Source organism: Hippoglossus stenolepis, chromosome 9, assembly GCF_022539355.2.
Source record: "Hippoglossus stenolepis isolate QCI-W04-F060 chromosome 9, HSTE1.2, whole genome shotgun sequence".
In the NCBI taxonomy this organism is placed as follows: domain Eukaryota; kingdom Metazoa; phylum Chordata; class Actinopteri; order Pleuronectiformes; family Pleuronectidae; genus Hippoglossus; species Hippoglossus stenolepis.
Window position 1 is genome coordinate 10165393 of NC_061491.1, and position 18815 is coordinate 10184207.

General features: G+C 41.8%; 2 protein-coding genes and 1 non-coding gene across 3 annotated transcripts; 1 reads left to right on the forward strand and 2 right to left on the reverse strand.

The window, feature by feature from the left end:
* The first annotated feature begins 394 nt into the window (after nt 1-394).
* On the forward strand, nt 395-7130 carry LOC118115656 (aldehyde dehydrogenase 1A1). Its single transcript, XM_035166958.2, has 14 exons — nt 395-532; nt 1391-1563; nt 2341-2445; nt 2763-2903; nt 3041-3170; nt 3420-3481; nt 3945-4073; nt 4253-4366; nt 4542-4644; nt 4902-5086; nt 5171-5335; nt 5495-5652; nt 5860-5934; nt 6109-7130. Exons 1-14 carry the CDS (start codon nt 472-474, stop codon nt 6179-6181), a joined length of 1674 nt encoding a protein of 557 aa, XP_035022849.2. The 5' UTR covers nt 395-471; the 3' UTR covers nt 6182-7130.
* On the reverse strand, nt 7104-17336 carry tmc2b (transmembrane channel-like 2b). Its single transcript, XM_047341498.1, has 20 exons — nt 17198-17336; nt 17030-17071; nt 16476-16875; nt 14936-15085; nt 13865-13955; nt 13675-13756; nt 13460-13566; nt 13260-13358; nt 12737-12879; nt 12496-12643; nt 11583-11777; nt 11285-11464; nt 10115-10273; nt 9803-9931; nt 9399-9466; nt 9029-9268; nt 8336-8461; nt 7755-7833; nt 7536-7665; nt 7104-7434 (listed from the first exon to the last, which is right to left on the reverse strand). The coding sequence occupies exons 1-20, from the start codon at nt 17241-17243 to the stop codon at nt 7229-7231; spliced, it is 2820 nt and encodes a 939-aa protein (XP_047197454.1). The 5' UTR covers nt 17244-17336; the 3' UTR covers nt 7104-7228.
* trnaa-ugc lies at nt 12121-12192 on the reverse strand. The gene has a single exon. It is a non-coding gene; the product is annotated as a tRNA-Ala (tRNA).
* Nucleotides 17337-18815: the final 1479 nt, after the last annotated feature.

Below are 18815 nucleotides of genomic sequence, written 5' to 3' on the forward strand. Positions count from 1 at the left end.
CACCATATTTTGTATTTGTATTTTGTTTGCAGAATCGTAATCGGCAAAGTAACCAGTAAGTCGAGCTGTTATATAAACAGTTTGAAGGGAGCTATAAAGTTGCATGTAATGGAAAGACTCAAGTTAGAATAATTGCTGCAGGTTAAACTCCACCACAGTAAAATGAGCTGAATGCAGTGAGCTCCTGATCACTACTCACAACATGGGTTTTTTCTTTATGATATTTCAAATTGGAAAACCCACACTGCTTTTCACGGTCACGTCTCCTGAGCGGTGTCTGCCTCGCCCCGGGGGGCACGTGGGGTGAAGTGGGATTGGTTCCGTGTGAACGATAATTAGCGCGTGCAGAGGAAGGGGTGGTGGGGGGGCTCCGGTACGCCCACAGTGCGGGATGATGCGGTCTCCTCCTCTTCTTATAAAGACGCGGCTCCGCTCCAACGCCGGTGAGAGGAAGAGAGGAGCAGCCGCAACATGCCGGTCACCGGAGGGGGAATCTGCCAGGCTGGAGCCTCCTCATCAGCCTCACCCACAGGTAACAACTTCTCACTTCATCTTATCATATGATTGGATATTCAATCCAAACCAGCTACTTCATTAATGATAGTTAAAGTTAAGATTTCCTGATTCTACTGATTATTTTCTCATTTAATTGATGCTTTTTCTCCATTTATGTCAGAGAATTGTGAACAATGCTCATAAAAATCTAAAGGTAATAAATTGTGTTTGATCAATATCTATATGTATTCAATACTAATCAATATAGAAGATGAGACACACTGACAAACATTTTTGGTCAGGGGCAATATGTTGTTTTCTTTCTGTGTGCATGGGTTAAATGCAGTTTTAAGTGTATGTGTATGTAATACTAATAGTAATAAAAGTAATGATAATAATTATAAACTTTATTTATAAAGCACCTTTCAAAACACAGTTACAATGTGCTTTATACGTTGAAAATAGAAATTGAGGGCAAACAATAGGAAATATTCTTAAATGAGCTAATTTCTGATCACAGCTTTGAGTTTTTTGGTGAATTAGATGAAGCACACCTCTGTAGTATTCAGCAGCATCCTGCTGTTCTCTGATCCCCTCCGTCCAAATGAGGTCAGTCCAGTCCACCGCTCAGACCCAGCCCGACTTTACGGTGCCAGTCGTAACCCCTGGCCCTTGTGGTGTTACCCTGCCGACAATGCCAGTACCTAATTTGGCACGGTCTCTGTTACTCCACTGGGTTGGGAGGGCATCTCGTGCCAACACGAAAGGAACTATTCTCACTCGGTGAACAAGATAACAAGATTAACTTTCACAGTCAAGGGGTCACACCAACATGCACTACAGTATATGGGTAAGCACACACGCATGCACACAAACATTTGTGTCTGTTTTTCAGAGGGAAAACATGCAAACATGAACTCCCAGCCTGACAACGACCACCAGCAGCAGTCTGGCAACGGGTGCAACCACCAGGTTCCAAACCAGAATCACAAACCCCAGAGCGTGGACAGACCTGAGATGCAGGCCCTGCCCATGCCGGTCCCAGAGCCAACCATCCAACACACTAAGGTGAGATAAACCCAGAGGTGATGAGCTAAAGCAGCACACGTATAATCTTAAAGGGATTTGTAAATCAACCGCTGTAAGTACATGGTGGATTCAACTTTCCCAGTTACTATTATAAGCACTGTGCACAGACACATCCACGGCAGAGGGATCTTTGTAGGTGTTTTACATTCAGATATCAAGTTTTGATCAAGTTTGGTCAAGTTGTGTTTTGATTTTAAAAATATTCCAGATTTTGGTATTTTATCCAGTGCCTGTGTGTTATCAAGAAAATCATGCGATCTCCGCAGCGAAGTTAATATGTCACTTCCTGCCTCTGCCTGCTGCACCCGGCTGGGTGATAATTGGGAGGTTCAGTTGCCCTTTAATATGGCACGTTGAAGTGTAATAATTAAGTATATTTGGTTTGTGTCCAAAATGAAAACAATAAATGTGTCTGCTTGTAATTAGAGGAGAATGGAAATGTGGATTTAACAAGATAACTATGGGAAACTATTTTTATGGGCCCTTTATCAGTAGGTTTACTGATGAAAGCTACTTCCTGAATATACTCTACATGATTTACAGCATGCAGATGCACCACATTAAAAATATCAGGCAAAAACACCTCCCTCTCAATCCAGCAAGCCTGTCATTCATTTTATCAGAGGAGCTGATGCACTTCACTGTGTGTTCACCATCTGCTCTGAGACAACAAGCGGGGGAGACACCACTTAAAGGAGAAAGAAAAACGAACTTGATAATGTATAACTTCTTTCTGATTCTCCTCTGGTGTCTTAGTTGTTCATCAACAACGAGTGGCAGGAGTCATGCAGTGGGAGAAAGATTCCTGTGTATAATCCCGCCACAGGAGAGCTGCTGTGTGATGTGGAGGAGGCTGATGCAGTAAGTAGCACCAGTTAAATCAGAAGTGCTTCTTAACTCTGTTTGAGCAAGAATATGAGAATTAAGGTGGCAGAGTCAGCTCATTGTACCATATTATGCCTATTTTACAAATGTTTCTGGGTCTGTAGAGTTTTGTGTCCTGCAGGAGGGATCCCTAATCTGTTACTCTTCCTGTTTATTAATCATTTTTGGGGAGTTTTTCTGTATCCAGTGTCTAAAGCTAGAGGCTGCATGCTTCACAAGTTGTCAATTTGTCATTTGTGATATTGGGTTTTAGAGCCTAGAAACCGACTTGACTCAAATTTAATCTCTTTTAGGAAGATGTTGACAAGGCAGTGAGGAGCGCCCGAGCTGCCTTCCAGATGGGGTCACCATGGCGATCCATGGACGCCTCAGACCGAGGTCATCTACTTAATAAACTTGCTGACTTAGTGGAGCGAGATCGGCTTCTACTGGCAGTGAGAAACACACAGACACACCCTCACACACACTAACATATATATACAATTTTGATTTGAAAATAAAGATCAATACTGAAGCAATGGCTTTTTGTTATTTTTATTTTTTTACTGATTCTTATGTTGTGTGTTTGTAGACCCTGGAGGCTCTGGACTCCGGCAAAGTGTTTCTCATGGCGTATTTTGTAGATCTGATGGCAACAATCAAAACTTTGAGATATTATGGAGGCTGGGCCGACAAGGTTCACGGCAAAACCATCCCAGTAGGTGAGTTGTTGTCGTTTTAATTATAGATTAAGATTATAGACAGATACGTTTAAACAGTGTGTTTGTGTGTGTGTGTGTGTGTGTGTGTGTGTGTGTGTGTGTGTGTGTGTGTGTGTGTGTGTGTGTGTGTGTGTGTGTGTGTGTGTGTGTGTGTGTGTGTGTGTGATACTGTTACACTGTTACACTGTATATATTCCGTTTACAGTGTATGTATATATATATATATAACCACATATATATATTTTTTAGATGGAGAGTACTTTACTTACACTCGACATGAGCCCATTGGAGTATGTGGCCAGATCATTCCTGTGAGTAGAAAAACTATTCTGTCTAAAAAATAGAAAGACATATACAGCACTTTAAGAATGTAGTTTAGGAATAGCACTGAAATATTTACATTCTGTTTAGAAAATTTAGTTTGAGGCATTAAAGTATATACATCCAGTTTCGCATTTGTATGTGCGATAAAAAGGTCACAGGGTTGTGTGAGGTCATCAAATCTGCAGCCAACAATAAGAGTGAGCTCTGACAATATCAGACTTTATCTGTACAGCACTTACAAACAATGTAACACAATAATGTAATCTGTACACACTTTAACAACAGAGAATATTGAGTCTAGTAAAATGTTAAAACTTGTTTTAACTGACAGTGTAACTGTTGAATGAGTCTGACTATGCCACATCCTCCTGTATTTTAATGCTTGTTAAAATCAGTTATACTCACTTTATGTTGTTGCATCTCAACATGTGTGTGCATATTGGACGACAGTGGAACTTCCCATTGATGATGTTTGCATGGAAGATTGCTCCTGCTCTGTGCTGTGGGAACACTGTCATCATCAAACCTGCTGAACAGACTCCATTGTCAGCCCTGCACATGGCTGCACTCATAAAAGAGGTACTGGGATTATAACTGTTAGTAAGAGAACATGTGGACAAAAGCCATAAACTCTCATTCAGACATTGTTGAGACCTGCGTAGCTGTAAAAGTAGCTGCTCTGAGATTATGACGACTATGATTATGTGCATGTGTGGTTCCTGTTTGTTATATCGCTCCCTCCAATTCTCCGGGTTCAGGTCGGGTTTCCTCCGGGTGTGGTGAATGTGGTGCCGGGCTACGGTCAGACAGCCGGCTGTGCCATTTCTCATCACATGGACATAGACAAAATCGCCTTCACCGGATCTACCGCTGTAAGTATTCTGCTGACATGAGAAACATTTCCTCTCCTCTCCTCTCCTCTTCTCTCCTGTTCTCTCCACTTCTCTCCTCTCCTCTCCTCTCCTCTCCTCTCCCTCCTCTCCTCTCCTCTCCTTTCCTCTCCTCTCTCCTCTCCTCTGTAAAGTTACTGTGTATCTTGGTCGCTAGGTTGGGAAACTCATTCAGAAGGCTGCAGGAGACAGCAATCTGAAGAGAGTTACACTGGAACTCGGTGGCAAAAATCCAAATATTGTCTTTGCAGACTGTGACTGTGAGTATTTTTCCTTCTTTAGTTTATAGTAGTTTTTTTAAATGTTGTTATCTTGCTGTACTTTCAGCATAAACATACTGAACACTATTGAAGGGATTGCTTTTTTCTCTGCACTGTTTAAGAGAACTAGATTCTGAACATGAACATAAAATACACACAAATATACACTCTGATGATACTGTCTAACCTTTCTTACTCAATGTCAACAATCTACCTGCAGCCGTTCAGACTTCAGTGTGTGCATGTCTGTCTTGCAGTAGAGTACGCAGTGGAGCAGGCCCACAGTGGTCTGTTCTTCAACCAGGGCCAGTGCTGTCTGGCTGGATCCAGGGTGTTTGTGGAGGAACCGATCTACGAGGAGTTTGTCCGTCGTAGCGTCGAGAGGGCCACATCCAAAATCCTGGGAAACCCACTGCTGCCAGGGGTGGATCACGGGCCACAGGTATACAGGAACCCTATGAACTGATGTTGTTTCACTGGTCAGGAAGCAAAACTACTGCTGAACACTGATTGCTGTTTTCTGCAGATTGACCAGAAGCAGTTTGATAAGATAATGGAGCTGATAGAGAGCGGGAAGAGGGAGGGAGCCACGCTGGAATGTGGGGGGTCCGCGTGGGGTCAGCAGGGACTCTTTATCCAACCCACCGTCTTCTCAAATGTCACAGATGATATGCGCATCGCCAAAGAAGAGGTACCCTGCTTTCATACATGTCTGCAAGTACCCAACCATAATTCATGATGCACATGACAAGCACCCACATTATTTGCATCCTCATTTTAACACTGTGCTCTGAAATTCTTCCTCTTTACATTTGCACCTTTTCCCTCCCGCATTCACACTCTTATCCAGATTTTTGGTCCAGTGCAGCAGATCATGTGTTTCCGTAGCGTCCATGAAGTCATCCAGAGAGCCAACGGCACACACTACGGCCTGGCAGCGGGCGTGTTCACCAACGACATCGACAAAGCCCTGACAGTCTCCTCTGCGCTGCAGGCTGGCATGGTCTGGTACGGATCAGATCGTCTACAGTTCAGCTTTTAGTTGATCTGTAGGATCTGCACAGCAAATCATCACAGACACCATTCCTTCAAGTTTTACTACACTTTGTGATATTACTTATGATATCAGTACATAATAATGAATGGCTTTGGTAAATGAGTGTCAGCCTCTGATTTTGATGCAAAGAGGAAAATCTAATGGAGCCTTTTTTCTAGGGTGAACTGCTACAATGCCATGAGTGCTCAGTGTCCGTTTGGTGGCTTCAAAATGTCTGGCAACGGGAGGGAGCTGTGAGTGTCACCACTGTTTAATCTTTCATGCAATAGTCCTTTATTCTCACTGTATTTACGGTGTGTCCACCACATAGATACATGTAGTAGCTCAGTTCTTGGGTACATGTTGCTCATGTAATGTGAGGAAACGTCATGACAACTCAATGTAATCATTTGTTTGTTTTATTGTAGGGGAGAATATGCCCTTCAGGAGTACACAGAGGTCAAGGCAGTCACCATCAAAATCTCCCAGAAGAACTCGTAACACCATCATATCACAGGACTGACTTTATTGTGTCTTTTAAATTCTCGATGGCTTCAGACTTTCCGCGGGGCAGTCATACAGGTGTGTTTGGAAGCCATCTTTGATTCTGTGTCACTTCATGAACATTTATTCTTCACATTTCTGCTGAGATATTTCCTGTTTTTACCCAATATCTTGTCCGTGTTACGTCTCTTTTAGTTTATATATTTCTGTGACAATTTGTGTTCTTCTCCGATGTTTTACTTTAACGGTTTTGTGGACAGTAATGTTTTCTCCAGTAGTAACATTGTTGTGAGCCTGTTGTTTTTTTCTGAAGTTACAACTTAAATAGCACTTATACCATCATTTGAATTGGCCTCATACAAAAAATAGACAAAAGACATTGAACAAACTATTTACAGGGATTTCAAAATGAAATCAATAAAACTGTTCAGCCATCTTGATAACCAGTCAACTTTACACTGATTTCAATGCGGTTAATATTCCTTGCTATATATCTGTATTACAACCATAGACTGTATATAAGCTGAAGTTTCTTGATCGCCACCTGTTGGCTGGTTGCAGTATAGGTCATAAATCCTGCCTCCTCCATATTAATGGATGGGACATGGATCCCCTGATCAATAATGTGCAGACTCTCCAAAAACGCAAGATGGCAGAGTTCATATCCATAGCTTCATTTCTGAATTGTGGGAGGAAGTAAAGACGTGTTTTCCATCTTTATATACAGTCTATGATTACAACCTGGTACTGTGTCATAACATTTGTCGCCATTTTTGCTGTAATACTAGTATTTAACATAAAGCAGTAATTTCTGTCTTTACACTTCAGCAACTATAGACTTTTCAGCTGTACAATAGTGAATGCATGTTTATTATACTAATACTTTAATGCCTCTCATATATGCAGTAAAATAACTATAATAATATAATAAATTAGTGAAACATTATTATTATCCATTGTTATTATTCCATTATCCCAGTGGTACCTCCATCCTCCATATTATCATGTGTCGTCCCAGTTTTGGTCCATGACCCATGTCTCTTATTACCTTGGCCCACCCCGACCCCTTCCTCTGCCCGGTTGAGGCCCCCTGGCGTTTCCAGGGTGCCCCCCTCTCGGCCCTGGTGCGCGGGTCACTGGCCCTCTGGGGTTGGTGGCAGCCAGTGACACGTCCCTTTGCAGATTTACCCCTTTCCCGGCTGCACCTGGCTTCGTTTTAGGAGACTTGCTTCCCTTCTCATTTACGACAGCTGAGAAGACAGATTGAGAACAAAAACAGTGGCGAGGATAGTCAGGTGCAAACTGACTGATAGCATGAGCAATAAAGGAATGTGTGAGTGTGTGAGAGTACCAGGTGGGGGTGGCTCCTCCTTGACTGGAGGCGGTATGAGAGACTTGTTTGGCAGCAAGTCCTCCAGGTCCTTCATCACTTGGTTAGTGCTGTCCTTGTTGTTCCTGCGGTTCTTCTCCTCGTCTCGAGCCTAAAGTGTCCATCCACAAAGCAGACCGTTTTTTTACTGAATCTTTCACAAGGGAAATTTGAAAAAACAGCGAAACAAAGGGGACTGACCATTTGCATCTTCCTTTTAAGGTCATTGTTGGCTTGTTGGTATCCTTTTGACACTGCGTTCAGGTAGTAGAGGGCCAATCTGTTAAAGAATTACACAACACTCTTTTAGGTGAAAGCCATTGTAAACCAGTCAACAGCCTAGGCCACAGTGCAGTTTTATGACTTTACGTTCTACAGGGTTTTAAAATGTCAGACTTTAGCGCCCCCTGTGGTTGAACCAAAAAAGATAGTGGTTGACAGCAGATAATATGACTACAACTACTATGACCCGTTTCCCTACGGACAATAATTCATGCCATCAAAATATTTTCAAAGATGATCAATTTATAAATCTGCATGCACAATGGGTGCAGTCAGTTCACTGAATTATAAATGTAAAGCTAAAAAATACAAACAATGAAAAAATACATTTTCAGGGACATTTTGAAAGCTGAATTTCAGAGGTTATAATGTAATGCCTTCATACATTTCCCTTCCTCTACAGTACATGAAATGGCATTTCATCTCCTATTTAGTTTTCCTACAGACATAACACAGTATTTCACCTCCTATATGATACATAAATGATAAATGATACATACACCATGAGGAGGACAGCAGGCATGATGAGTCCAGGGTTGGTGGCGTACGTAAAAATGTTCCCTATGAAGGCAGGTAGATCCTGGTCTATCGTCTCCATGACCACTTCATACATCTTCTCCTGACCACTGGAGGAAAGAGTCAAATACAGCACATTGTTTGTTGCAGATAATGACTGGATTAAAAGAAAGTCCACCAAACTGCATATGTAAGACAAGACATTGTTACTATACTTGAGCATAAATGACAGCAGGTGAAAACTTGCTTTATCCATAACAATACAATACAGATTTGGTTTTTTTTAATGCTTTTTCCAAAAATGTCAAAAAAAAATGTCAACTTAATCTGAAAAGTGTATAGTATGATAATCCTGCTATAACCCAATAGTATGGGGTGATCATCCTGTTGTGTTTTTAATGAACAGAACTAAATTATATGATATGTTTAACATATTTGACATCTGAGGGAAAAAAAAGGCTTTTGTTTTCTCGAAGTGGTTTAGTGTCAAAACCTCAGGTGCCTAAACCACCAGTAAATTTGGTTGAATTCACTTTAGATGTTCTTAAATGTATCAGGTAGACACTAAAATACTTAAAACTTGAAGAAGAACTCACCATGAACTATCATTATATTCTAATTGAGATATTCAATTATATTTCATCATCAAGTAGTCTACCTCTGTCAGTGCTACTGACCTGAACGGTCCACAGTCGAAGGAAGGGGGCATGGTCATGATAGTGTAGACGACTGGCAGCAGACTGAGGAACAGCACGAGCAGCAGCAGGCCCATGTAGAAGTTGTTGGAGCGCGAGGCCTTGAAAACTCGCTCGTGAGGAACGTTACAGGACATCACCGCCCAGCACTGGTAGTACATCGAGGACAGCAGACGCAACACGTTCAGACCCACTAGACCTGGAGCATAGAACGCTCCCATCCTGAGGAAAACATGAGCATTTTTCATTAGAGGGCAGCTTATCAAACTTTAGACCCATTTGAGAATCCCTGCTTTTAGAGGAGAAGTGTGCAGACATATTTATAAGAGACATCAAATAAAGAGTGATTCACCAAATCATTCCTTGATTGAAGACAAGCCCAAGGACATTTCCACTGATGTCGAACTCTCCATATGAAGGCTGGTGAAAACACAAAAAACAAGTTGATACACTTTGCGTTAACCTCTCTCTCTCTCTCTGTAATTAACTTCTCATTGCAGTGTCTTCTTTCGCTCCATGTCAGGGATCACCTGCCATGCCAGATGTCATTGTATGGTATCAGGTTGACTTCGATCCAATACGAACCGTGCTCACTCTGTTCCATTAAAGTTAAATGACATGGTCGCAGTATGTAGGGAAGCGTATTAGCATTTCGAGAATAAAATTGAACTAAAAATCTTCCTCCTCTCATTTTGTTTCTTATGCCTGGCTCAATACTCTTTTGCACACAAATGGAGACACACTGCAAGTACTCACAAATCCAGCCTCCAGGTCCCAGCACCAGCAGTAGTTGAGGAAACGCACAATGACGGCTCGCAGGAAGTCACCAACCAGGATCGTCAAATAGGTCACTTGCATGTCTGACACAATCAGCTTCACAAATTCCTACACAGAAAAAGAAGCCAAAGAAATAAGATCAAATATGAACTGGCAAATGAAAGTAGACATGTGACATCAGTTTGAGGAGGGCAACGTAGAGAAATGATGCAAATCAAGCAAAAGTCTGCATCCAAAATTGATTGTTATTCATCATTGGACAACAGTTGTCTATATTCTGCCATTACTCACTATTCCCACTCCAGTCTCCCAGCAGGGTCCTCTGACGACATCGGCTGGGTCCACAGTCGGAGGAGGCACGTCGGACGTGTTGAAGTGGAGGCTGTAGTTTGCATAGTACTGATTCACAAGCCATTCAGTCTCATTCTTGATTGACTTCTCACTCTCCAACTAAAGAACAGAAAATGTATCAAAGAATAATCAAGGCCATGCAAACCTTATTTATGTCGCACAAATACACTATTTACAGCATGGTTGGGGATTGAGAAGTTTCCAGATGAGAGTTAAATGGGATCAATATCACTTTTATATCTGCCTGTTAAATACAGCTACAGCCGGCAGCTCATACACAGGAAGCTAGATACTTTCAGACAAAGCCACACTGGTCCCTGTTTCCTTTGGGATCCTGCTGGTGACTGTAGCGTTACATAAAGCCAACTAACACTGGAAGTATTATCAATCTTCTCTCCAGCAAACAAATAACCATATTGTCCAATATCTCACAATTTAAAGGAGCCATATTCTGCTCATATTCAGGTTTATAGTTTTAAGTAGAGTTTATTACTGGAAAAGATTTACGTGCTTGCTGCAATTTATTGCTGCAGCTCCTCTTATCAGCCTCTGTCTGGATTACTTGGTTTTAGCTCTTGTCTTATTGCTGGCCCACTCTGTTGTTATTGGTCACCTCCAGCAGGTTTAGGAAATGTCCGCCTCCGGGCTCACTTTACCTGGCTTTGTTAGGGGGCGTGCCAGACTAGCAGAGAGAAGAATTGTCATAAGTACTGAAGAGGTGTTTCAGGAGCTTCTGGAGCAGTGTTGTCTGTGAGAGGGAGGAGCTCCCTTCACAGCAGACTTTGGGCTTTTTTACTTTGCAAACCTTTTCACACACACAAAAATCCATATAGCACACTAGAGGATAGGGAAAAACGAAAATGCATAATATCGGACAGCGGTAAGAGCTGTCCCAACATAGTAACTGAGGGTCAATGTAGTATTTTAAGAGCGGCTCAGAAATGCAGACTATTAGCTCTTAAATTGTAACATATCTACAAGAATGAATTCTATAGCATATCTGAAGCCGAGGAAAGCATCTCTTTGACTCTTGTCAAGTGAGACATGGTCCATTTAAATGGGAAATATTAGGGCAATTTCATATAAATGTTTAATGATCACAGGTCATACCTTGGCATTGACCTCATCAAACAGGGCAAAGAGGAAGGTGTAAAGGTTTCCCAGGAAGAGGGCAAAGATTCGACCCAGCTGCCACTTCAGAGCGATACGAGGGTGATAATCTTCCAACTCTGCAATGGTTTCAAAGAGAGGAGGACACACCAGCCCCAGCAGAGACATCACAAACTCCACCTGATACATCGGACAAGAGAGGAGGGGTGACACTCTTATCATCAAGCCTCAGATCTGCCACATTAATAAATAGCGCTCAAACAGAAAAATCAAATTTTTAAGTTTAGTGTCAGCCTACCTCGTTCTTTTCAAACCACGAGAGATTATCTGCCTTCATATTAGCAAACTCCTGAGAACGTTTCACCACAAAGTAGATGAGGTATCCACTGCCTCCCAGGCAGCACAGGATCATGACGTTGGCGAGAACCCGGAGGAACCGTCGCAGATGGATGTTCTCGTCTTTCTGGTTCTCCTGTTCATCTACGATGGATTCCTACAGGAGGGAAATTGGAGAACATTAAAATAAAGGTTCAAACCTGTTTTGTGTATCATTTTGCACTTGACATTTTTCAAATAATTTCATATTCAAATGAATACTGTACTTAATCGGTTTATTCCCCAGAGGCAGACTTTAATATATTCTGCTCAAATGAAGAAGTCTGTATTTGTACAGCATCTTACTAGCGTTGATTAAACCATTCATACAGTGCATCCATAGTTGGAGGACAACCCCTCTACCACCTGAGCCCTGACATATTATTAGCATTACTCACTTTTTACAAAAGTACCAATGTCAGTCTCTGTTCACATACTGATCTCAGACACATTAGCAAGACTGGAGATGCTGGGGATTGAACCCAGGACCTCATACATGCAAAGCACGCGCTCTACCACTGAGCTACATCCCCACATTAGGCTATGCACATGTTTTGTTAATCAGCGTCACCTTGACCTTTGATTTATGACCACACACATCTAATCAGTTCATGCAGGAGTGAACATTTGTGCCAGATTTTAAGAAAACATTCATAAACCGTTCATCTTTGCAGGTGAAACTAATGTCTTATGGTGAAAACACTGGTGTCCCAGCTTCCTCCTTTAGGATATTCCCTTTATGATTATTAGATTTTGGTACAAAACGGTTACTCAAAAAGGAAACTCTTACTCTTATTATCCTTTAAACACAAATATACACACACACACCTGCTAACCTTGAAGCTGGTGGTGATGGAGGCGAACTTATTGTCTGCAGTCTCAGGATTTCCTATCAGGTAGTCCCAGCTGGTGAACATCTTCCAGCTGAAGGTGAACTCTCCTTCCTCGGCCCCGTCTCCTCCTTCATTTGAGTTACGGGCCATTCTGAAAAAACGAAAACACACCGAACAAAAGAAATCAACTATTTGTGTATATTCACTGTACATCTGATTTCCTGCATGTGTGCGTCTTGCCTACGTTCTAATGACAACCATCAGGCTGTATCCAAAGATGCCAACACCCACAAGCAGGTAGGAAAGAGGGAGTCTGAACTGCAGCACTCCGATGGTTCGCTCGCTGTTGTAGAATCCGTAGAACAAAAAGGAGTACTTGCAGTATCCCTGGTGATGAGGGGTAGAAATGTTCATTCTTACAGATACAAATCACAGTCGTTCAAGCAGATACAAAGGAACTGTACCATTTTTGTTAAACAAAACTAAGAAAATGTTAAGAATAGTAACATTAAATTTTGATTTGAAAAAAACAAACAAGACAAAGCCAAGCTAAAACCAGGCTAATGGCTAAATAGAGCCATACTTAGTCTGAAATCAAAATTGAGGGACGACTTGCCATCACTTTACCCACGCCTCTGCCAAAGGTGCCAAGTATTTCAAATGCAGCTTTCATACATTGTCTTTTCTATCAAATAGATTTATTTTTGCCGCACACTCTAAATGTCAGGAAGGATAAATAAACCGATAAATGGAGCGGAGATCCTCACACTAAATTCAAAGAGCACAGAGAAGTCCATGGCTGTGGGCTGCTCCTCTCGGGGCACAGTTTTCCTGGGAATGGAGCCATAGGGCAGACCCATGAGGAGCTGAACACAGAGGAGAGGGGAAAGGTGTATGTGAGGAAACATGTACAATGTCTGCTACATCAGGTATCATCTGTTGACTTGTATTCTGACAACGTTTGTACCTCGGGCAGCATCACCAGACCGAACATGAGCCCAAAGAGAATCAGGTTCAGACCATACATCCACCTCAGAAAAATAAAGTAGGAAGCCACTGATGACCCAAAGTGACCTAGGATTAGACAGAGAACTTGACTCAGAATTTTAAGGACAGCTAAGTAGGAAGAGCACCATCATATCTCAGTGAGTATTTTTCAGATAAAGTTGCTGTGGTACCAACTTTCTACATCTTTTATTTTCCGCTCCCAGGGTATACAGGCTGTTTTGAAGTTCTCAAAGTCACGTTTAAACTTGATCAGTTTCTGGGGGGGGGGTTAAAGTTTGAAATGGTTATTTCAACATTTTAAATAAATAAATTAAGCAGTTCTGTATTTTTATGTGTCAACAAAGCTATAACATAAACAGATTACCTTTGTCATCATGACTTTGTATGCATACAGCTTCCGGCCTTTTCCTTTCCCAAGAGCGCCTTCAAACTTTTCAACAAACTCCTGGCCCTCCCTGTGTGACCAATCAGAAGACAACACAGGAAACCGTGACCTCTCCAACCAATGAATGCAATAGTCTGTGGTAACAGGATGTTAAAACAGAAGGGTGTAGTATAATTTACTGATTGATGATACACTACTACTTAGACTTGGCAACTCAGCCGCTCACTGCATGCATTAAACAGTGTCAAGCTCATGAAAAAACTAATGCAGCGCACTTATCGGGTTCCCTTCCCAGAGCCTTGTTTACATAGAGAAACATACACCACAGCATCACACACACACACACACACACACACACACACACACACACACACACACACACACACACACACACACACACACACACACACACACACATTAACCTACAACTCCTTGACCTGAGCAAGGTGGCCTGAACTGTTCGCAGCCTTCTCACACTGAAGGTGTCTAACAGGCTGAACCACAGGCAGCCGTCTGTGTTTTCCTGAGATTTATAGATGTTTCTCTTGTGCATCTAACAGTGGAGAGAACATGAAATTTAAATTGAAAAAATTTCAAATATCTGACTGGATCTAATCAATTTCATAGTTTTCAGGGTCTGATGAGTTATTTGCTTCAGCTCAGTCCTGCCTGTGACCAGTTTCCTGAAAGTATTGATTTGTATTAAGACAAACCAGGGTCGTAGGAAACCTGCTCTGACCTCTCTCTAAAGCATCCCTGTTTTAAAAAATCCAATAGTTTCGACTGCCTGTAGATCGCAGCACTGACAATGAGAAGTATCAAACACCTAAAGTCAATGAATCAAAGTTTTAACAATGCATGATCAACATCACATGTACATGACATGAGTGATGGTAGGCATAGAGGAAAGTGTAAACAAATAAATAAGAAACAAGAAAAACAGCAAAATAAAATAAGAACAAAACGCAGGTGCAACAACGAAAACCAGAAATTACAGTTATGACGAGCGTGTGAGTTACAGTTGGCCTCTGTTTGCATATTTGTTTTTACTTGAGCAGCACGAGCCTCCTCTTCATGCGCCACGGTTTGTTCCTTAATGTAGCGATCAGTTTCTTCTTCTCCTCGACCTGTTCCTTCAGGGCTTCCATCTCTCCCTCCGAGAGCGATTCATCATCGGAGTCAGAGGAAGAAGAGGAGCTGCTGAAGGGAGAGAGCGGTCACTTTGACGAGGCACTGCACCAGAATTACAACTTATCTGTATGAACAACTGTATAAAATAGAGGAACCTAAAATCTGGATGACACAATTGGCGACTAGCTGGTGAACGAAGTCATGCATTTAGCAGATAAGGGGCTGGACATTTCCCTCAGGATGTGGTGTTGACCAAAAACAGAGCTAAAAAGACAGAGCATAATCTGATTATGATGTCCTTCTGTCCATTACACCATTAACTCTGACATTAACCCACCATGGTTAAATGCTCGATTCTACTGTTTACCATTTGAGATGATTTCTTTCTAATTTTGCAAAAAATGATTTGCAACTGCATCTTATTTTTCTATCCAATGACATAAAGCTACATGTCTACATAATGTGACTAAGGTCAGAATACTCTACAGGTCTTAATTCGGTTATGCTTATTTCCATTATGACTTTATTCCGGTTAAGGTAATTGGGTTAGTATCGGAATATTGCTGTGCATGTAAATGAGTGTTGTCTTTCCCCAGAGTCGCCACAACAATACAATCATTAAAGATTTAAAACAATTAGTTTAACTAATTTCCTGAATGGCAGCATGCATTCTTCTGTTTGCCACGGGGGTCACAAAAATCAAAAAATTACAAAGCAAACGCAAATTGTTTATTACAAAAATAATAAAAATTGTACAGGCTGTGAATGAAGGGAAGCTTGAGACAAAGGTTGTGCTATTTGGATAAACAGTTGTCTTTACCCTCGAGCACTTTTACCTTCTAAGCAGCACTCTGTTAAAACATAACATTTTTACCCAAATTTCATTATTATATCAATAATTGTGATGCGCATTGGTCTTTGAATTATGTTCAAATCTTCTTTCTTGACACTCTATGGTCAGAACTGGTAGTTTGCTACTCTTTAAAGTGCAGCCAGCTACCACACACCATTAAAACAGAGGGAAGGTATCGTGTCCCATGATGTTTTGTCCCTTTGCTTTTGTTTCAATGCAGCAGTAAGTAATGGATGAGGATTACACCACAGCCAAAAATCGTTATCACCTAAATTTGCCCACCATAACTGACTTTCATATCTTTTGGATGATGACGAACCTTTTCATACTGACACAAAGAAACTTGAGCTCTAAGAAGTTTTACAGTACTTTAAATAATCAACCAGATATAGTGTAAAAATCCTTTATCTGCTAACTGTGTATTTTGTGTTATAATAATATTGAAGTAGTAAACAGTATGTCATCTTCCTTATTAAATGACACAAACATTAGCTTCATATGACCAGAGTCTGTCAGGTATGTGGATGAGTGCGTGGAGAAAGCCTGTACATACATGTGTGTGGAGCGTGCAGGTATGTGAGAGGCAGCTCTCAGAGAATACTGCACCTGTTCAACTTCCCATTCTTCTTTTTCTTGTCCTTCTCAACATCTTTATCCTTCCCTTCTTTCTTTTTAACATTCCCCTTCTTCCCTTTGTTCTGCTCCTCTTTCTCCTTTTTGGACGCCGCTCTTCCTCCCTTTTTCTTCTTCTCTCGGTCGTCTTCGCTCTCCTCGTCGCTCTCCTCCTTAGCAGCTCTCTTCCTGGAGGCCTTTGATCCTTTTCTTTTCACTTTGCGGTCGTCTTCCTCATCATCTTCGTCGCTGTCTCTGGGCCTGGCCTTCTTCTTTCGGCCTCTTTTCCGTGGTGCCTCATCCTCATCCTCCTCATCTTCCTCATCATCACTGACCCGTTTGGCTCTACGTTGTGGCTTGGTTCTTCTGTTTTTACTTCTCTTCCGGGCCTCATCTGAGACACAAATATACAGTGTGTATTTGTGCACAAAAGGCAGACGCTTTCACCCACTGACAATAATATTTATACTCTCTTACTATCTTACAACAAGTACAAATAATAATAATAATTCTAATAATGCATACAAAAAATGTCTCACAAATCTTACCTTCACTTCCACTGTCTGACACAGCATCAACCTCCATCCCAACTGGAACATTTGAACGAAAATATAAAAACCCAAACTCAAGTCCAGCATTCAAATAACTACTTTTTCCAAATCATTATCAGGCAATAAGGTGAATATTTCAAGCTGAAATAAATGTGTTTTTCTCACCATCTTCAACGTTGATCACGGTATTGTTTTTCCTCTTTGGAGGCATCCTTCTGTTTCTCCTTCAGTTGTCTCTGTCCTCTCCTGCTCACTTCAGACTCTCCATTCATGAGTCACTGAGTGTAAGCAGCTGATACACCTGTGAGGGTATCATGTCAAAAAGCCAGGTTGCATACACACACACACACACACACACACACACACACACACACACACACACACACACACACACACACACACACACACACACACACACACACACACACACACACACACACACACACACACACACACACACACACACACACAGGCGTAGGCTGTTCAGTGCCCTGGCTCCTTGACAACGGTCAAAGACACTCAGTCCATTAGATGATAATCAGGAGCCAGGCGAGGAAACAGAGTCAGACAATGGTATTGTCAATCAAATGGCTGATTAGTATTTGACTGGAGCAACAAGATCACATACACAGTTCACATGCTTAATCCCAACATTTATTCAAATTCAACCTGTGCCAAATAACTTTGACTCCAACTGACGGTTGGACCTTTGGAATCATTCAGCTGTGTCCCAGAAACAAGACACCAGAGCAAATGTAGACATAAAGGTCAGGTCTCATTAAAGTTGGATGGAAGCTTAAGTAATCCTGAGTGCAAAGTGAAACAAGTCTCTGTATTTAAATACAGCCCACAGTGATCTGTTAGACTTATACCGTACTTCAGTGAAATAATGTGGAACACGATCCAAAGTAACGATTCTGTGTATTGATAAAAAAGTTCAGCTGGAGCTAATATGACGCTTTATTAGTCAGACTTAGTCACATTAAATGTGGAGATGTTTTGTATGGCTGTATTTAAAACACAAAGCCACTAGATTTGACTAACTCAGAATTTATGAGTCTAAACCTGTGAACCCATGTTTATCTTTGTTGTAAGACAGATATAAAAATGCTTTTTTAAAGCACAGGGGTGAAAGGGGACGACAGAAACGACTGAAGGATGGAGACTGAAATGTCCACATGTTGTGTTTCCAGCTCTAATGCATAAAGATGCAGCTACTACCTGGGCGGTTATGGTCAAATGTCAGATCTGACCCTCCTGAATAATGCAGGAGGAAACAGGAGACGCAGGGATGCTGACACAAAGAGCAACGCTCATGCGAGGGTTATATGAATGCTGGCTCGAGGGCTTGTACCTGAGAGACAAGCTTTTCATGTCCTCCTCATTTAGCTCCTCCTCCTGATTGTGCCCCTCCACTTCCTGCAATAACACACCCGTCATGCCTCCTCCTCACTATACTGTACTTAGGCTTAAAGAAGGCCTGGACGCATTTAGTCTCGAGATACCTCACTCTAACTTCCCACCCTCAGTGCTAATCTTTGCTCTCATAAGCAAAACCTGACACAATCCGAAAGAGTTGAATCAGCTCTTGTAGCCCCACAATGTCCCACTCCGCCCTTCGGTAGTGTTGGTGAACAAGAGATGCCCGTTGTGGTACAGTTGATATTGAGATATCCGGTCACGTGCATCCTGTCAGGGCTCAGTTTTCTGCCACTTTGTACCAACATGGAGGGAAACTGGGACAGAGCCAAAAAGCGAATCCAGTAATAGGGTGAAACAGCGG